Below are 18,685 nucleotides of genomic sequence, written 5' to 3' on the forward strand. Positions count from 1 at the left end.
ATTTCACGCCATTCAAATATTGTAGAGATGTTTAACCACACCAGAAGCTTAATATGTAGGATTTCTCTAGCATCAATTATTTGTTGAAAACCAGAAGAGTGCAGGACCTCAATAAAATAATAAATCAACTTTGTGTAACAAGGATGAGTGCATCATCATTTCATATATTGAGTATCCTGGGTTGCCGTTTTTGTTAACTTCCAACATTATTTAAGCCCAGTTACCAAGATGTTTCATCCCTAGCCTGTTCCAGAGACATTCAGTCGGTTGGGTAGCAACTTTGCAAAAACAGCAAGAGGAGAAAACAATTGGGGGAGGGCGCCTGTTTTTTCTCTAGTTGATTTTTGTATTGATCCCAACTAACCAAACAACTGGAACAGGCTATTTCAAACCTTTAAAAAGTCACCACAAAACTTTAAACCCAAACAAGGTATATCGCAAATGCCAAACCCAAAAAAGGGTTTCACACCTGTGTCACTATTACACACAAGTGCCCCCTCCCCTTGAGGGCTAAACAGTCTTGTAACTGTCAGACTTGTTCTCTTGGATCAAAGATCAAAATACTGGATTATATTGTATTGGGGTACTGGGTTCATACACGCTATGAAAACTGAAGAATTCTGTGAGAAACCCGAAGGAGCGTCGTAACAGCCAACACAACATGTACAAGTAAGGTGGCTCCCTAGAGTATTTATGAACACCCTCCCTATAGAGCACGAGTTAGAAAAGGAAACTTAGTTAATTTCTGTTAAAGCTTTCCCTGTGGAGATTTACCAGTATGGGCACTGTTAAAATAAGGCTATTCTTTTTGGTTGTCAAGGTGTGGATTAAGGCCATTGCCATGGCAACATCTCATCTAATGACAGGCAGATCTATTCCTCATTTTGGTATAAACTCCTTAATATTTTTTCATACTTTGCCACATTATGGAAATGATATTGCCTGACATTTTGAATTGGTAAAAAGTCAAGGTTGGTCACACAGTTTTTCCAATATTCCGTAATTTGTCATTCTTCTGAATATATTAGATTAGCTCTGACAGATTTTAGCAAAAATAGGGTATGTTATAGGAATTGTATGTGGTTACGACTGAGCCAAATTAAAAAAAAAATTAACTGAAGGAAATGCGAGAAAATTCACCGTCAGTTTTGCTTTTTGTGCTCATATTGATGTCATAAAAATAAAAAAACACTCACGTGTGCGCAGATTACTTGAGCTTTTGTCCTATGCGCATGTGCATTTGTAAAACTATAGGGAGCCACCTTAACAGGCATTATACACTGGAGCCTGTTAGTTAATCAGACACCCACATGGCCCAGGCTAGTGTTTGCCTAATATAATTGTCTACTTATAAATTCATGTTTGCTTTAAATGTGCACTTCAGAAACTGGCAAGAAAAGTTTGGAACTTATTCAGGTTTGAAGGTACTCTTATGTGGTGATTGTATAATAAAAAAAATAGGACAAATCTTGGCTTTGTCTGGCATATTTGTTTCTTTGTGGGAACATTCAAGGGCCTTTTTGTTTTAAAAAAATATAAATAAATAGAAATTGTAACTTTCAGTCGTGCTTGACAGAAGAAAACTAGATTCTTCCAGGGGATGGGTATTGGCCAGAAAGGAAAGATTTACAGGACTCCAAAAACCCATGACTTTACCAAGTATTGTGTAGTTCCAGAAAATATCCATACCTCCCCCACGGAAGGATTTTTTTCCAAGACCCCTCACCCCTCTGGAAGTTCCAATTAAGCTTCATACATTTCTTTAAATTATTTAGTCTCACAGAACTCCCTCCCCCACCCCCAGGAAAGTGGTGGCGGGGGGGAGTATGGATATTTTCTGGAAATGCACATTTGAAAAAAAAAAGAAAGAAAGAAAAAAGAAAAAAAAAAGCAAAAGGAAAGGACAGAAAAATCTCAAATTTTTCCACACCTAGTCCCATGACTAAACAATCATCTTCCTAGATCTGTACTTCCCTAACCAGTCGTACCTAGCCTGCATTCAGGCCAGGGTGGCTCCCCACCTCCCCTTTGTAGCTGAAGGGCCCAAATTTTTGTTTGAATCTCTATTCCCCCACCCCACCATTTTTGCTATTGCTACTATACAACAGGATTTCCAAGGAAGAACAATGAAACTTTGTTTCTTTTTGTTATTTAGGGGTGTACGCGCTATTTTTGGCTTCAGAAAAGATCATGAAAGTCATTTATCTTCCTTTGCAAGGCCTTCTTTGAAAAAGAACCCATTTCAGCCAATCACTTAGCGCAGATGTGATCACGTGATCATATACATGGCGGCCCTACCTCCCCTCACCTCGTGCTTGTGATAGATGCTTTGGTTTGTCGTCTCATAAATAAACTGAACTCTGAGGCATTTGATAGACGAAAGGTATCTAGAGAAATGTTTATGGAGGGACAAATCTTCAAATAACGTTGCCCACCATTCGACAGCGTTTAAATTTAACGAGCAATTGACTTATGATTGCAATATTTTTGTCATTTACTTTGACGATGGCGTCGTTTCGTTGTAGGTTGTTCGCATACTGACGCGTCCTTCTGGGAAGTGATTAAAGATGTCGTTTGAAGACGGAGGAGATCTGGCATCTTTCGCCGCGATTGCAGAGTCCACGATTGCTAACAAAGAAGGTAAGCTTAGAATAGCGATAAGCCTCCGAAATTGGCTAATCGAGTAAGCAATCACTTTGTCTCGCTCGATGTCCGAGTTGGCGAGTATTTCGTCATCGCTTTTCGCGTAGGTCATCCTTACAAACACACCATTTTCTTCGCCAACGTTTACCGATGTTTGGACGCTGTGTTCTCTGCAAACTGAACGAAAAGTTTTGTTGTTTTCCGGGACCCAGGCCTTCCTCTAGAAAGCAAGTCTTTCCCAGGTCTTCAAAGGATTAAGACGTTATGGCGGTCGCCCCAGACTTCTTTCTATGATAAATATCCTTCCCCAATCTTACTCAATCCCAACAGGACGCCAGATTCTTGTATCTTCTTAGTGGAACTAATTTGCTAGTGGTAAATTTACAGTAGTTGCTCCCCGACAATGTGGAAGCAATTTCGTTGCAAATGGCGTTGTCGAAGGTTCTTTCTTTTCGTTCAGATGGTGTCACATTTACGGTTTGATTTCGACCTATTTCACGCAGTTTAAGTCATCCCTCGCACGGAAAATGGGAAACCAGAGTTGTATTGTGTTAGGCTACAAGTGCTTATGTTGTGCTTTAATTTCAAAGCAAGTTTTCAAACGTCTTTTGCTTGTAAATATAATATATGCAATAATACTGTACATTTAGCGCCATTTTTCCGAGAAAATTTGCATATTTGGCAATGGAACTGAGATACAGTTGGCATTTTGTACAAGCAAGTTCTTTGTGGTATGATGGTTGTCAGTTGTAGGGGAGCTTACAAGAAACCCAACTGGTCAATTTAGCTTTCCAGCTCAAACTCTGCTGTTTTTATCTATAGTTAGAAGGTCTTAGAATCACACTTTTATGTGCCAAGTTTGTGAAATTGTTTGTAAATATATGAATGAGCTAAATAAAGAATTATCTAATAATTGTTATCTTGTCTAAAGAACAATTGTCTTTTTTAATGTTTCTCTAAGCCAATATCCATTCAGTTACTTCATGCTCCAAAATAAATAAATAAATAAATAAATAAATGATTGGTGGCTTTTCAAATCTTTCGGTCTGAACAGACTGAAGTCTTTGTTTAAAGTAAAAAGATGTAAACCTAAAGGCAAATTTAGTAAGAAGTTCGTCTTACTGGAAGAGCAGAGCAGTAGGGTTTCCCCTCAGAGCCCATTCTCCCCCCACCCCTCCCTACCAATAGCTAGGCATTTGACCATGTCTTTATCCCGGCGGTGGTGCATTTGAAATTTTTTATCACCCTGGGAGTTGGACATTTGCCTACCCCTGGGACAATGCTCCACTCCAAATTTGGAGGAAAACTAAAATTCCTAAAGTCTATGAAAGGACTGCCTACCTGTGTTTTTGAAGAAATCTATTACAAAGGCATTGTTCCAAGCATAACCTACTGCATTGCCGTATGGGGATCCTGTTCATTGTCTTCATTTAACGACCTAGAGCATTTACACATAAAAGCTGCAAAACTAATCCATAAACTCCCTAGTGGAACTCCTGATTGTGATGCCCTTAAAAGGGCTAAATGGAAGCCATTGAGTTACATCTACAAGCGGAGGCTCGCATTGATAATGTATCAGGTGCATAATGATATTCTACCAGAGCAGCTTATGGCCCTACTTGGAACTCGCACAAATGAGACTAGTTACAAATTAAGGCGCTCGAACGACTTCTCGCTAGCACGTTATCATAGTGAACTCGGAAAAAATAGCATAAGGTATAGAGGCCCTATAGTGTGGAATTCCATCCCAAAATTCATAAGAAATGTTACTTCTCTTCAGCTTTTTAAAGAAAAACTTAAACTAGCCTCAAAAACATCGGCGTGCCTTATTAAATTTAAGAATAGTGCATTTTTATATTTTTAAAACACTCTTTTTAATACTTAATTTTAATAGAAATGTAAATTTTAAGTCATTTTAAATTATCTTTAGTAGCTTTTGAATCCTAAGGATGTTTTTTTAATAATTTTAGATTTTAGTTTTTAGGTACATATTTTATGGCAGGTCCACACCAGCCCCCTGGGTTGCCAAACGCAGACCTGCCTCATCAAAAATATATGTATGTATGTATGTATGTATGTATGTATGTATGTATGTATGTATGTATGTATGTATGTATGTATGTATGTATGTATGTATGTATGTATGTATGTATGTATGTATGTATGTATGTATGTATGTATGTATGTATGTATGTATGTATGTATGTATGTATGTATGTATGTATGTATGTATGTATGTATGTATGTATGTATGTATGTATGTATGTATGTATGTATGTATGTATGTATGTATGTATGTATGTATGTATGTATGTATGTATGTATGTATGTATGTATGTATGTATGTATGTATGTATGTATGTATGTATGTATGTATGTATGTATGTATGTATGTATGTATGTATGTATGTATGTATGTATGTATGTATGTATGTATGTATGTATGTATGTATGTATGTATGTATGTATGTATGTATGTATGTATGTATGTATGTATGTATGTATGTATGTATGTATGTATGTATGTATGTATGTATGTATGTATGTATGTATGTATGTATGTATGTATGTATGTATGTATGTATGTATGTATGTATGTATGTATGTATGTATGTATGTATGTATGTATGTATGTATGTATGTATGTATGTATGTATGTATGTATGTATGTATGTATGTATGTATGTATGTATGTATGTATGTATGTATGTATGTATGTATGTATGTATGTATGTATGTATGTATGTATGTATGTATGTATGTATGTATGTATGTATGTATGTATGTATGTATGTAGGTAGAACCCCAGAACATTTGACACCATTGAGGTTTTGGTCTCGCAGTTGGCGGAGAACAAAAACATCATGCTCTTTTATCAATTTCATGTCATGTTGATCACAGAGTGTAGTTTTCACTGATATGTCAATGAGGTATTGGTTTTCCTTTAACACTCTGCATGACTGGCTTAAAAAAAGTTGCACCATGTTTTCATCCAATTAGAAGTAAAGCCAGATTTTAAAACCAATCGTAACTCTCTCACACACGTTTTCCCGTGCTTTCCACTTAAGCTACATGTATTTTCTTTGTTCTTTGAGTGTTGATTGGTTCATTGGGTAGTCTTATGTCCTACTTAAGTCTGGCCAGAGTGATTACTTCGGGTTTGGTTTTATAACACTCAATTTAAAACCACTTCAAATGAAATTAACCCCATATAAGATCTGAAACTATGTTAGCCTGCGAGCAGGCTCATGTTGAAGCACAAGTGTGCATGGTGTAGCTGCAAGGGTGAAATTGAGCAGCGAAGCCACAAGACCAGAAAGTGAGCCTGCTCTGATCTCTGCAAATTTTTCATTTCCATCCCGGAAACCGCAGAAATAATAAGCCAACTAATTTTTACCTGAAGTATGAACTTTGGCAGCTCAGATTTCTCGGGACAATTGTAAATCTTATTCATAACAACATGCAGGTGCAATATCCGTTGCTGATAAAGTTTTGCCAAAGAAAAACCTTCAATGTTTATGTCTAGCAAGGACACACACTTGATTCTAAGTAATCTTGCTTTGGCAGTCTGGTCTTTGATGATGCTGGTAAATGGGCAAGCGCCTTCGTGTTGTTTCATTGCCTGCTTGCAATCTGTACGTTTGTAATGTTTAACTCCTCCCATATGCAGTCGGCAACACGAAAAGTACCTCTTGATTCATGAACATGCTCTCAACTGCTATTTCCTGTTCCCTCTTACTGGAACTTTGTTAAAACATCAGTAATACGTGCACTCAACTCTTCCTCTGACGCCAAATGTGGACAACTTATTTTTTACTGTGAGAATGTGCGGTAAATTACTGAATCCATGGGGATGTAATCACTCCTCGTCAAACATAATAGATTGACAGTTTTCTTGCCTTTCCTGCTTTTCGGCCAATGGTATTTCACTTCACACAGGTGAAGCAGAAATTAAAAGATTACAGAGATCAAGGCAGGCTGCAGCTGCAGGCTGGCTCACTTTCTTGGCACCTCTTCACCAGACTCCTTCCCACCGGATCGCTTTGTTCGTCGCTGCTCGCACATGTGACGCAAAGGTGAACCTGCTCGCAGGCTAAAACTATGTGAGATGATTAGTTTCATGAACATCTTTCACATTTTTTGTTTGTTAGTAAAAGATCATAGTACACTTATGAAGTCTAGCTGTGCATGTCAAAATAGGACATGGCTTTCATAATAAGAAAACAATAAACCAAAAGTGGCTATCGTATATCGCTGTCAAGGAAATTTTTACCCAGTTTTAAGACTGATGGAAGTATGTACTGTAAATAGAATGACATACATGTACTACAAAATGTTAGTAAACAGTCCTAAGAAAATACGCATGCTGATTGATTCAAAATCATGTTTCTATAACTTGATAAAAACACAGAACTAGCACGAGGTGTTGACGTAATGATGGCGTGAGCAAGGAGAATTTACATGTTGATAATCAAAGTTAACAAGTTGTTTCCTTTTTTTGTCGCAGTGTTTTCTAAAAGAAATAGAAAACATGTTCTCCGTGTTTCTATCAAGTTGTGGAAACAGCATTTCTCATTCTCCCAAACTTCCACTCGTGTTTCTATAAGTCGATAGAAACATGTCACATGTTTGCAATTTCCTAAATGTTGGTGAATAACAGCTTTCCATATGATTTGTAACATTTTAAGCAGTGATATTTTCAGGATGAGCTTGGCATGGGGCAAGGCGTTTGCTTTTTTTTCACTCTTATCCCAGGGCAATTGACCCACTTATTTGCCTCAACCCTTGGGAATTTGCCATCTGTTTGAAAACAAATGCTAATGCCTTGGAGTTAGCCTTGAGGAATGGGCACTACTAGAGTTGACTGTTGCATTATGTCTTCCTGATATCCTGCTCTAACTGAATTGGAAGGCTTTTGCTAACCATACACTTTTCACTGTAGGAGAAAATGTTGGAGCTACCACAGAATCAGCTTCTTCTAAGAATGAAGAAGCATCAGATGTAAAGGAAGAGCAAACTGCTAATGATCAAAGCAATGAAGGCAACACAACTGGTGAACAGAGTGAAGCACCTCCAGCTGAGGCGGCAAATAGCAGTGAAGACACCACTGAAACAGACAACAATGCAGCTCAGTTGACCAGTGAGCAGCAGCGCACTTACGCTAACCTTCAGCCAATTTTCCTAGCCATGGAGATGGGACAGGAAGCTGTAAACCAAGTGCAAGAGCAGAATGAAGAAAACACTGCAGTAGAGATAGGACAACAACAAGCGGCTTACATTGCTACGACCAGTGAGCAGTTTACCCAGCCAAACCAAGGGGCTAGCGTGTTGCTTAGTAATGTCACAACTTCAGGCTCGGAACCTCCTGCTTCGTTAGCCTCAATTCTCCAAGATGTCGTATCTGGAATGCAGAGCGGTACAGGAACAGTCCCAGCAGCTATCATTACAGATCCAAACTCGGGCAGTGGCTCTTTCCTAATTGTCAATCAGAATGGTGTACCAATAGTGCGACCTGTTCTTGTTTCAAATCTCCCAGCAGGTGGGGTTGGCCAAGGAGGTGCAGTGAGTGTGTCTGCTGAAACCCTACAGGTGTTAACAGCAGGTCTTCATGCTGTTGATGATGGTTCAGCTGGGAGTGGCCAGGAAACAGTGACTGTAGATGTCAGTGCGGAGACTGAAGGTATGTTTTGCCAAATTTGTTCAGTTTGATGACCTTGGGTGTTTGCAGGTACAAGAGGCCCTTTGTAACTAAGCCATCGTGTGACCTACTTTTCATAAAATTATGGGCTATAACTCAAAGAATGCCAGAAATGGAAAAAGCACGTCGAAAATACCAAAATGGCCAAGTTTGAGGCCCCCATCATCAGAGAATGAGATTTAATGACGGTATGAATTTTTGAAAGAATAAGAATGGATAAAGTATGGAAAAAGTTGTTGGAGAGCAACACCTTGCTCTCCAGCAACATTTTCCATACAAATCCTCTAAATTTTCCAAAAATTCAAACTGTGGTATAAACTTACTTGTTAATTCCTGGGGCTTTAAATTTGGCCATTTCGGTATTTTTGATGCGCTCTTTCCATTTCTGGCATTCTTTAAGTTATAGCCCATAATAAGAAATTTTTTTAGGAAAAATTTGGTCATGTGACCCCAGCTGCAAAGGGCGTAGTGTAGCTTGATTTACTTGTGTGTGTGTAATTCTTCTTTATCGTGTTGTTATCTTGTAGGTTCAAGTGGAGGTGGTGATTTGTCAGTGGAGGCCACTGTTGATATTGGTACAGACACTGTTGCCATGGTAGCTGGAACTCAAGCAGCTGTGGCACAACCAGGGGGTGACAATGTGGCTGAGCTGGAAGAAGGTGAACTGGAGGCTACAGGTGCAATACAAAGTAAGTTTGACTCTGGTTCTCAATGCTGGTTGCTTCTTGTTCTCATTTTTAGGGTGCTGTTCATCTGGGAGAGTGCCAAATTATTTACAAATTAATATGAGAAGATTATAGCCTTTCTTCTCTACGCAGCATTTCATTTCACCTAAATCCTTCTTTCCATGTGGAAGAACTGTGCTGCTTGTCTCGTTTGGACTTTGCTGCTGGTTTGAGAAGCAGCAAACTCCATTTAGTTGTTAACCATGTGAAAGAGAGTTTCATCACATATCTCCAAAACATGAGAGGAGAGTTGAAGATACATAAAGCTCAGAAATTTAAGGTGTCTGGAAAATGGAAATGTGGCTAGAAACAGTGTCTTCGCATTGGTTACATCTCCATCAAAACTTAAACTCATGAACTATATCATACAAATTAATGCTAATTAACAGTATACAAAGGAAGTCATGTTTGATAGTGCAAGGCTAGTAGATTTTGCAGTTGGGCTAATGGACTCTTACTTTGAACACTTGCCTGATAGCAATGTGAAGTTTCTAAGGAAATTTCTTTACTAGGAAATTCAAATTATGGAAGTACTGTCGGTACACATCGTCATCATCTATCCTATCTGTGCCTAGGTGGCACATAGGGCTTCGGTCAGTACACATACAAGAGATAATTATTCTTATTCTTATTCTTATTCTTATTCTTATTCTTATTCTTATTCTTACCATTACCATTACCATTACCATTATTATTATTATTATTTTTGGAGGGGAAGGGGCCTAGTGAGAATGACTTTTAGGCTAGCACATCATACATGTAGTAACAGCTTGCCTGAAAAAACCCAAAAAGCCCTACGTTTTCTTTGCACCCAGTTGAAGATCAGATATCTAAAGTACCATCACAGTTATGATCTCCAACTTGCTGAATTACCTTGCCTGTTTTTTTACTCAGCATAGTAACAAAAACATTGCAATGCTTGCGTTCAAATTAGCTCTGTAGATGTTACATAAATAGTAACAATGCCCAATGGTTTTCATTGACTACAGAGCCCATCACTGTCAGGAACCCTACTGGAAAAAGGAAGTTAAGTGATGGTCCTAGGGTGTGTGAACAGTGCAACAAAAGCTTCAAGTACCCATCAGATCTGAAGAAACATTTACAGATCCACACAGGTCAGTGTAAAAAAGTACAATGGGAAATATTTCCAGTATCTATACATTTAAAAAATGTTTCAAGTGTCTGTCTTAGTCAATTACCGCCACTCTTTAGGTTTACCTGGCTGAAACTGAGAATTCTGGCCCGAAGAAGGCTGTAAAATCAGTCCTCTAAAATTTTTGTCAAGGTGTCAGTGAAGAGTTTATAAGTTCAGATACAAAAAGAAAATATTAGGTTCTTTACATTCACACATGAATGTGGTATTCACATTTCACAACCTCCAAACAAGGGAAGACTATCTAAGTTATGGTCCTTTCCACACACAAACATTCAAATGCTACATTTTAAGCTTCTAGCATTTGTGAAGGAACCTCTTTTAGGGTATAAATGATTCCAGCCTAGTATAAAATATTCAAGCACTTTCTAACCTCTAGTAAGTGTACACTTACCATTAAGGAACAATGATTTATGGCCTTTTTACCACACACAAAATACTACACCAGTGATCTCCGGTAAGTGTTGACCCATTATAAAGGTAAAAGGTAAAGTCTGCATATGAGCCAAGTGGCCCATCAGGCCAGAGCTTATCCCGGTTTCTGTAGCACAAAGCGACTAGAGTATTTCTACTTCCCCCTGAATGGGATGCTAGTCCATCGCAGGGTTACCCCTGGCATTAAGTTCACCAGTACCCATTTATATACCTGGGTGGAGAGGGGCTCTGTGAGAGTAAAGTGTCTTGCCCGAGAACACAACACAATGTCCCCGGCCAAGACTGCTCGATCCAGAGTTGAGTAAACTAACCATGAGGCCACCGCGCCTCCACGAAAGGGACATTGGTTTATTTCCCTCTGGCTACTTACTGCTTTTGTGACCTCCACTAAGGGACACCTCCCACAAAGGGACATAAATTTGTGGGCCTCTAGTCACACACAAACACTATATTTGTGCCCTCCAGTGTGTGCTGACCTCCTCAAAAGGGACATTGTTTTATTTTCCTCTGGCCGGATGTACTTCTTTTGTGACCTCCACTGGGAGACATCTTCCACAAAGGGAAATTAATTTTTGACCCTTTGTCCACACTCAAATTCTACGCTTGTGATCAGTACTCTTGTCAAAAGTGCCTCATATTGGGAGATTCAAGTGTGATATTCTTGCACCACTTGTTGTAGATATCAAGAAGTTCAAGTGTGAAGACTGTGGCAGATTCTTCCGCCGGCTTCATCAACTGAATGTACATCAAAGGATCCATTCTGGTGAAAAGCCTTATGTCTGCAACAGGTGTGGTCTTTTATGCTATTTTAATTAATATTTGCAATTTAATTAACAATCACACGCTTGCCAAAAGATATCTAATCGACTTCCAGTGAGTTGATACCGTGCTGCCAAATAACACTATCATGATCACAGGGTCACAAACTACTGCAACAGTGGAGCATTGAAATGGATATTTTTAAAAAAATCCTTTCTAACAATAACATGTAAAGTTCTTTAGTGTGAACACTGAGGTGTATGTCCTCTACAGTAACCCCCAGTTATTACGGTATACTCGAATTTTCAAATCTACTTATAAACTAGAGTGAACTTATAAACTCCATGTCTGGAGAGAACAATAAGGGCACCAAAAATCCATAGCAAGTAAACCTACTTTGTAGCACTCGTGCTTGTTTTGCTCTCAACGCAATCTTTGCGCGCCAAAAATGCGGGAGAGCTTGTTCTGCAGGACATGCGGGCTATGGAACAAGATGAGAACAAACCGTTAACTCAAATCGTGAGTGCTAGATTTTAACCCGAATCACTGTTATGAGAGGAACTTCCCTAAACAACCTTCCATGGTGGTACTGAAATTCATCTGCAAACTTGCAGATCACATTTATTTTGTTTTGTGTTTTTGCGTTGTTTTTTTAACAACAGAACACCGAACAATCTAGCTGATTGTTGTCTGGGCGAAATACAGTTGTAGTCTTGTGAGGTGCTGTTTTCGAATTTCTTTAATGCCGTCACTTTGCGGTTTTCTCAAATTTACCGCTTAGACATGGAGTGAATATGTTTCTAATAGAGGAAAAATGCGATAGCCACTTAATTGAATTACTTCAGTGACCCGGCAGTTATCGGGCGCGAAAACCTGCAGACATCTCAAGGGTCTCATGCGCTCTTGTCCCACCCATAGAGCCCTTCTGTCTCGATACATGTCTCATTCTGGATAAGTTCAATTAACTTTATGTGTAATCGGGCGAAAAGTCTTTCAACTTAATGCTTGAAAGCAGGGACGTCCGTATTTCCTTTCGCAATTTTTTGTTGTTTATGACCGGAAACACTCAAATGTCTTAAATGTCTTAAATGTGGCTGACTTGCATGCAAACACTGGTAAACAGTTTTATCTTTGTTAAAGATTCTTTTTTTAAAAAGATAACTTCAAACGTTGCTCTTTATCTCGTCGCTTTGGCGTAGGTTTTTAATAAAGGGATATTCCACAGGCTTATCTTATCGACAGCCTTGAAAATATCGTCGTACATCGCGTGCCCAGGGAATTTCAACTTCTAATCCGGTGTTCAGTTGATACGTACGTGAAATAATTCTTGATTTACGACCCGGGAGTCCGGTATGATTTAAAATGTAATTTGGCCAACCATCAGTCTTCTGTAATGATAATCGGGGATAATACTTTAAGTGTGAAAACCGCGACTTGCAAAAATTTCCGGTAGTGTTTTTTTTCTTGTGATACAACTTTGTCTATCGAACTTTGACAAAAACCAAACGAGAATGTACATGTATAAACCCTTTCATTCCTGACAGTGACAAAATTTTTTTATTTATGTATTTGTTTATTTATTTTTAAAACTCTAGATCTCGTTTTGTAAGATTTGAGGGAAAAAAAGAAACATGTAAAAGCAGCGCTCGACAGCTTTTATTTGAATGGTTACACACCAGGGTTTCATTCATTGACTCAAAAGTTAGAACAACACCTTGAACAGCATAATAAACAGTAAATGCACATGATACACCCTAAGACTTCACACAGGGTTAAAATTTAGAGCTACGCGGTATAGACTTGGCGGAACAAGTTAAAGATGTGAAAAGCACTGCGCATCTATTCCATTCTAAGAGATTGTTACCATTTTCATCGACCGTCTGTTACGAGAACCCGGAGATACTTATAGGGCGCGTTCCTTTGGGGTGATCTGGATCAGGATCAGTGATCCAAGATCACTCGGATCATGGGGCATCAAAGGAGCCGATGAATCCGTAACCAGAGCGGATTCACCGGTTGTTTTGATGCACCATGATCCGAGTGATCTTGGATCACTGATCCTGATCCAGATCACCCCAAAGAAACGCGCCCTTAGTTCTTCGCAATGGAGAGAGTCCTGTCAACGGCCTCTCCTTTTCTCAAGCTCGGGGAATGGAAATGAAGGAGGATGGAAAGCTAAAGATCCTGGGTACGAGTTTCTGATTGGTTGTTACAGGCTTTTAAATTTTCGACATAATTGATGACACTTTGTTGATCAAAGTCAAAGTCTGGGGAGCAGTGATGGCACAGTGGTGAGAGCGCTCCCTCCCACCGTGCAATGTGGCCCGGGTTCGATTCCGGCCCGGTGGGCTGAGCTCGTTTTTACATCTCGCCTTGCTCTGAGGACTTTTCTCCAGGTTATCCGGTTTTCCTCCCTCCACAAAAACCAACACTGTAAGGATAGAGGACTCACATGAAAACCAGCTAAGGCTGATGTGGCTTCCTCTCTAAATATTGTAAATTTATCAAGATAGAGATGTTTACTCTGGCTATTACCATGTGAAAAAGACGGGTGTGCTCCTCGTAGTCTTTAGGGGTTAAAAAACCGGTTTTGGTACCTCTTACTGTTGGGGTGCTCAGCCTCAAACAGTCCACAGCAAGAGCTTTCTCGGTACCTTATAGGGTATTGAGCCGAAGAAATGTGTCAGGAGATATTTGACAATCAACTTATTGCTAATTTCGTCTCATTCACCATCGTCTTTAAACAAATTGCTGTTAAATATTATGAGTGTCAGTTAATGTGTTGTTTTAGTATTGGTACCTGTTATGAGGTGAAAAAAATTTCAAGCCACGCCCATAAAACACGATCCTGGTACCTCTGATGGGTTCTTCTCAAACTTCCGACGAGCACCCGCCGTCCTTTTTATATGGGAGCTCCCCCCTCCCCCTCGGGGGAGGCTATTACCTACGATGTTTGTTCACCAGTGTTTTTTTTTTCTTTTTTACTTGTCTAGGTGTGGCATGGCGTTCCGGCACGACTCCACAGTCACCATGCATATCAGGACTCGCCATGATCACCTGCGGCCGTTCAAGTGTGATGAGTGCGGCAGTCTGTTTGGACGACTCTCTCACCTTAAGAAACACATCCGTAAAGTGTGCGGTGACAACAAGAACAAAGAAAAGCCCATTGCACAGTGTCGCTTCTGCGACGTGACCTTCCCGACCAAGGGAGACCTGCGCAAACACTTGCTGAACTGCGAGAAGAAAGGTAGGGATCACTCTGCTTTAAAGAATTAATTGTTTCTCTTGTATTTCTCAAACTAGTTAATAATTCATCGCGTTTAATAAAAGAAAATCATGACAATGATAATGTTTGAAAATCTGATCTTTATTAGCGTAGATTTTTACGATTATATTTCTCCGTTTTCTCCTTAGATTCAGATTCGTTTGAGAACATATATCAAACACTCAGTATTTGATAGTATTTCTAAACACCTCGAAGATCAACAAAAATACTGCGCTACGCGTCGTACTTTCCACTCTTTTCTTGGTGTTGGAAATCTGGTCAAACACGATCTTTCGTGTTTGATATATTACGTGATGATAAATCGCGCTGTTGATTTGTGCAGAGTATATTTGAGACCTGTGTCGCAATTGAAAATCATTTGAGTCGTGGACTTTCAGAGATGGTTTACTCCTGCTAAATGTTCACACAGCTTTCTTGCTGTTGGAGTAAATAAATCAATAAAGTAATTGTGATGACTATTTACTCTTTCCTCGTAATTCGCTTTTTATGTTTCCAGGGATATTCACGTAACATCGATGTTGTGTAGCATTGACATGTAACATTGATTGACGAAGTTTTTCGCATTTTCCTACACAGCTAATGGACGTGTAAAAAGTCAAAGAATTCGTAGCTTTATCTTAATAGCTTTTGTTGTTATTTGCTCCTTAGAGGCCAAAGTGAAAGCTAAAGAAGTCACTCTGCACATCTGTGAAACCTGCAACAAGGAGTTTGCCAGCCCTTACAACCTTCGCCGGCACCAACTGACGCACACAGACGAGAAACCTTACCAGTGTGACGTCTGCAACAGGCAGTTCAAAGAGAAATCCTCGCTCACCAAGCACATCAAACGCAAACACACCGGAGTGGACCAAGGCAGTCAGACTGACGAGACTGGAGAGCAGGAAGACGGCTACGTCAACGTTGACGTCATAGCCGAGTCTGCAGCAGCCAGCGGTGTTACCATGGAAACAGAGGAGACCGTGGAGGCGGGTATTGCGGCTGAAAGCGTCGAAGGGACCTCAACCGTTGATGCCAGTTCGTTGATATCGGGAGAAGACGCCCAGGGCGGTGGACAGCAAGTGACGGAGGTGGTGCAGGCGAGCGGCGAGGTAGAGATGGCGACGGTGGAGCTCAGCCTTGCCAATGCTGCCGCGGGTTCAGCTCATTCCCACGACTCCGCTCTGCAGGCCGCTGTGGAAGCCCTGGTCTCCGCCAGCCAGCATCAGATGGGGGTTACCCAGGAAGCCATGGAGGAGGACTCTTCCTCGGGCAAGGAGATCTTCGAGGGCGTCACTTCCCAGGATGCCGAGGGTGCTGCGGCGCTAATGGCGGTCTATGTACCGGAAGTGAAGCAGGCGGAAGTCAATTTGGAGCTGGTAAACGTGGATGGGTCCAAGGTGGAGTTCGTGGAGGCCACCGAAGAAGGAGATCAGGAGATGGTCGATGAAGAAGTTGACGAAGAGGAAAGTTAACTGTCCGAACAGAACTCTTTAGTGTTATCTTCCTATAGCGAGATTACACGCGTGTGAAGTATTCTTGAGTTAATATCAGGACTTGTAAAATGTAAATTTAGTTGATGAACATCGAAATGGCGTCCTTTTCCACAAGGCTTTTGACCACAGCCGTGAAACCAAACCAGTGTCACCTTTCGATGAACATCCCAGTTAAGCCTCAGTCATGCAGTAATCAACCATACGTAGCGTTAGATAAGTAGTGTTATTTTATAGTGTGAAGACCATCTTTTACTTGTAGATTTTATACTTAGTTAACTTAATCCTGCGTCCAGCGGGACATAACTCAACTAACTGTAGATTGTATTCTTGCATATATCTAAACAGTGAAACGTGAGTGGACATTATCAATAACCCCTCCCCCCCCCCCCCCCCCTGGATTAGTAATTAATCTCGTGATTTGTTTTAAGTTGTTTTTTTGGACTAACCTCGTCGGAAGTTGACAGGGAGCCCAAAGCGAGCGTTTAGATCTTGTTACAAACGTAGTGTTAAATCACTGTGCGGACTGGAAACCAAAGAGTTGTGGTTTGACTTTGTAGAGTAAAACTCAAAAAATGACAGGAACCATTTAGGAAGCGGGGATGAGAAATGATAACGAGCATGAAAATGGAATAAGCTTAGAAGAACGTTGAGGCTTACATGTTAAAGGAGCTACGTCATGGTTTGCACATCTAGAAGAGTCCTTCGTTTGTTATCCGTGTTAATCTTCTCCATCCCTAGCCATCCTTGTTCCTTTGTGGTTTATTATTATCTCTTTGGTCTTTTTCTATCTTAGAGGTATTTCAGTACGTGGCCAAAATAACCCAAACTACCATGACTGAACTCATTTAAGATTTGGTGCAGATTCCTGCGAACATTCTACAAATAACCTGTTGGAAGATATTTTCAACATTAAGCTCTAGTTTAGAAAATTTTTAGTTCAGAGAACATTTGTGCCTTCATTTGAGTGTTAGCAGAGCAAATTCTACTAATCGGAGTCAAACGTAGATGAAAGAAGTTAAGAACGGACACAGCATTACATGACATTTAAAAATTATATTTCTCGGCGTATGAAACGTTAACTGATATTTTTTATTTCAGTTGGAAATTGTGTGTAAGTAGACCAATGTAATGATCTGTTGTACGTTATAGATTATTTTATTCGGTCATTGTGTATCATTTATCAACAACTTGTTGCATTAAGTAATAGTAAAGTTTGAAGTAGATTTAACTGTGTTTAAAATAAAGTGAGACCGGGAAAATACGACTTAGTGAAAGAAACGATTGGGCTTGAAAGGGGAGTATTTTACCAGGTTTGGGTGGAGAAGTCAGGGGTCAGTTTTTTTTAGGGGGAGGGGCGCGTGGATAACGTCCCATCGACTTGCCCTTATCATCTTGCAATGTTCAACACATTCTCATTATGGACGTCAAGATTGATTAGGATAGAGACCTTACATAAAACAATACGTCAACGGCAACGAGAAAATCGCCAAACAAAAGGTTTAATGAGCACAACAATGGTTCTGCACGTGCGTTTTGAATCTTGGTACATTTCTTACCCGTCATCTGCAACACAAGGACGTGAAATGACCAGCCATTTTTCACAAGGTGGCGTCCTCGGCGTCGCCGTCGTTATTGCTAAAACTCCCTAACAACGCAAAATGACGAATGTCCAATATTTTGGAGAATGTGAATCACTGAGGCCCCGTACACACCACGCCGGAGAAATTTGAAAACGGAGGATTCACCCTGAAAACGCATCAAATGTTTTCCGCCCACACTACGCCGGAGGAATTTAAAACGCTACAGTCACCGGTCATTTTGGATGTATGTTTGAAGAAAACTCAGGCAGGAAAATTGCATGATTATCGTGAAGTCACTGTTTTCAAAATGTTTTCTGTCCACACGATTGTTGCGTTTTCAAATTTCTCCGGCGTAGTGTGGACGGAAAACATTTGATGCGTTTTCAGAGTGAAAACGCCGTTTTCAAATTTCTCCGGCATAGTGTGGACGGGACGGAAGGCATTTGTAGCGTATTTTTATACCGACAGACAAACGGAACTGCGAAATTTCAAGGTAAAATATAAATACATTTTCTAATAGGCGTCACCTCTCGCTGTCGCAGTCGTATACGAGTAACGTTCATAAACTTATCAACGCAATCAAAGCCCACCAATCAAGAACATAGGCAAGTCATAACATAGCACATGGAAGGTACTGGAAAAACACTACTTGAACATGTTTTAGTCTGATTCTTTCGCCTTTCACCTCGGATAATGCATTTCTAGCTTTTTACTGATTGGTTTTCTGGATCTCGGTAATCAACCATTATGCCTATGTTCGACTGTTATGATCTGTTATGTGGGCGTGAGTTCGGCATTTCAAGGGGCGCTAAACTTATAAAAATGTTTCGGCCGAAAGCAAAGGAGCTGATAAAATTTTCTCCTGCAGAGAAGCAGTAACTACAAAAGAATGCCGCAATTAACTCAACTAACAAGTAAAGCCTAATACGAAAAA

The 18,685-nt window shown here is 40.0% G+C and overlaps 1 protein-coding gene across 2 annotated transcripts; it reads left to right on the forward strand.

Annotated features, from left to right (window-relative positions):
* The first annotated feature begins 1,838 nt into the window (after window positions 1-1,838).
* On the forward strand, window positions 1,839-17,432 carry LOC145493308 (uncharacterized). Of its 2 annotated transcripts, XM_081472749.1 has the most exons (8): window positions 1,839-2,383; window positions 2,526-2,640; window positions 7,586-8,323; window positions 8,869-9,030; window positions 10,056-10,181; window positions 11,334-11,442; window positions 14,407-14,660; window positions 15,348-17,432. In XM_081472749.1, the coding sequence occupies exons 2-8, from the start codon at window positions 2,568-2,570 to the stop codon at window positions 16,148-16,150; spliced, it is 2,265 nt and encodes a 754-aa protein (XP_081328875.1). In that variant the 5' UTR covers window positions 1,839-2,383; window positions 2,526-2,567; the 3' UTR covers window positions 16,151-17,432. The 2 variants fall into 2 exon arrangements, with proteins under 2 accessions (XP_081328875.1, XP_081328874.1); XM_081472748.1 differs by lacking the exon at window positions 1,839-2,383 and having other exon boundaries at window positions 2,428-2,640.
* Window positions 17,433-18,685: the final 1,253 nt, after the last annotated feature.

Source organism: Orbicella franksi, chromosome 7 (assembly GCF_964199315.1).
Source record: "Orbicella franksi chromosome 7, jaOrbFran1.1, whole genome shotgun sequence".
In the NCBI taxonomy this organism is placed as follows: Eukaryota; Metazoa; Cnidaria; class Anthozoa; order Scleractinia; family Merulinidae; genus Orbicella; species Orbicella franksi.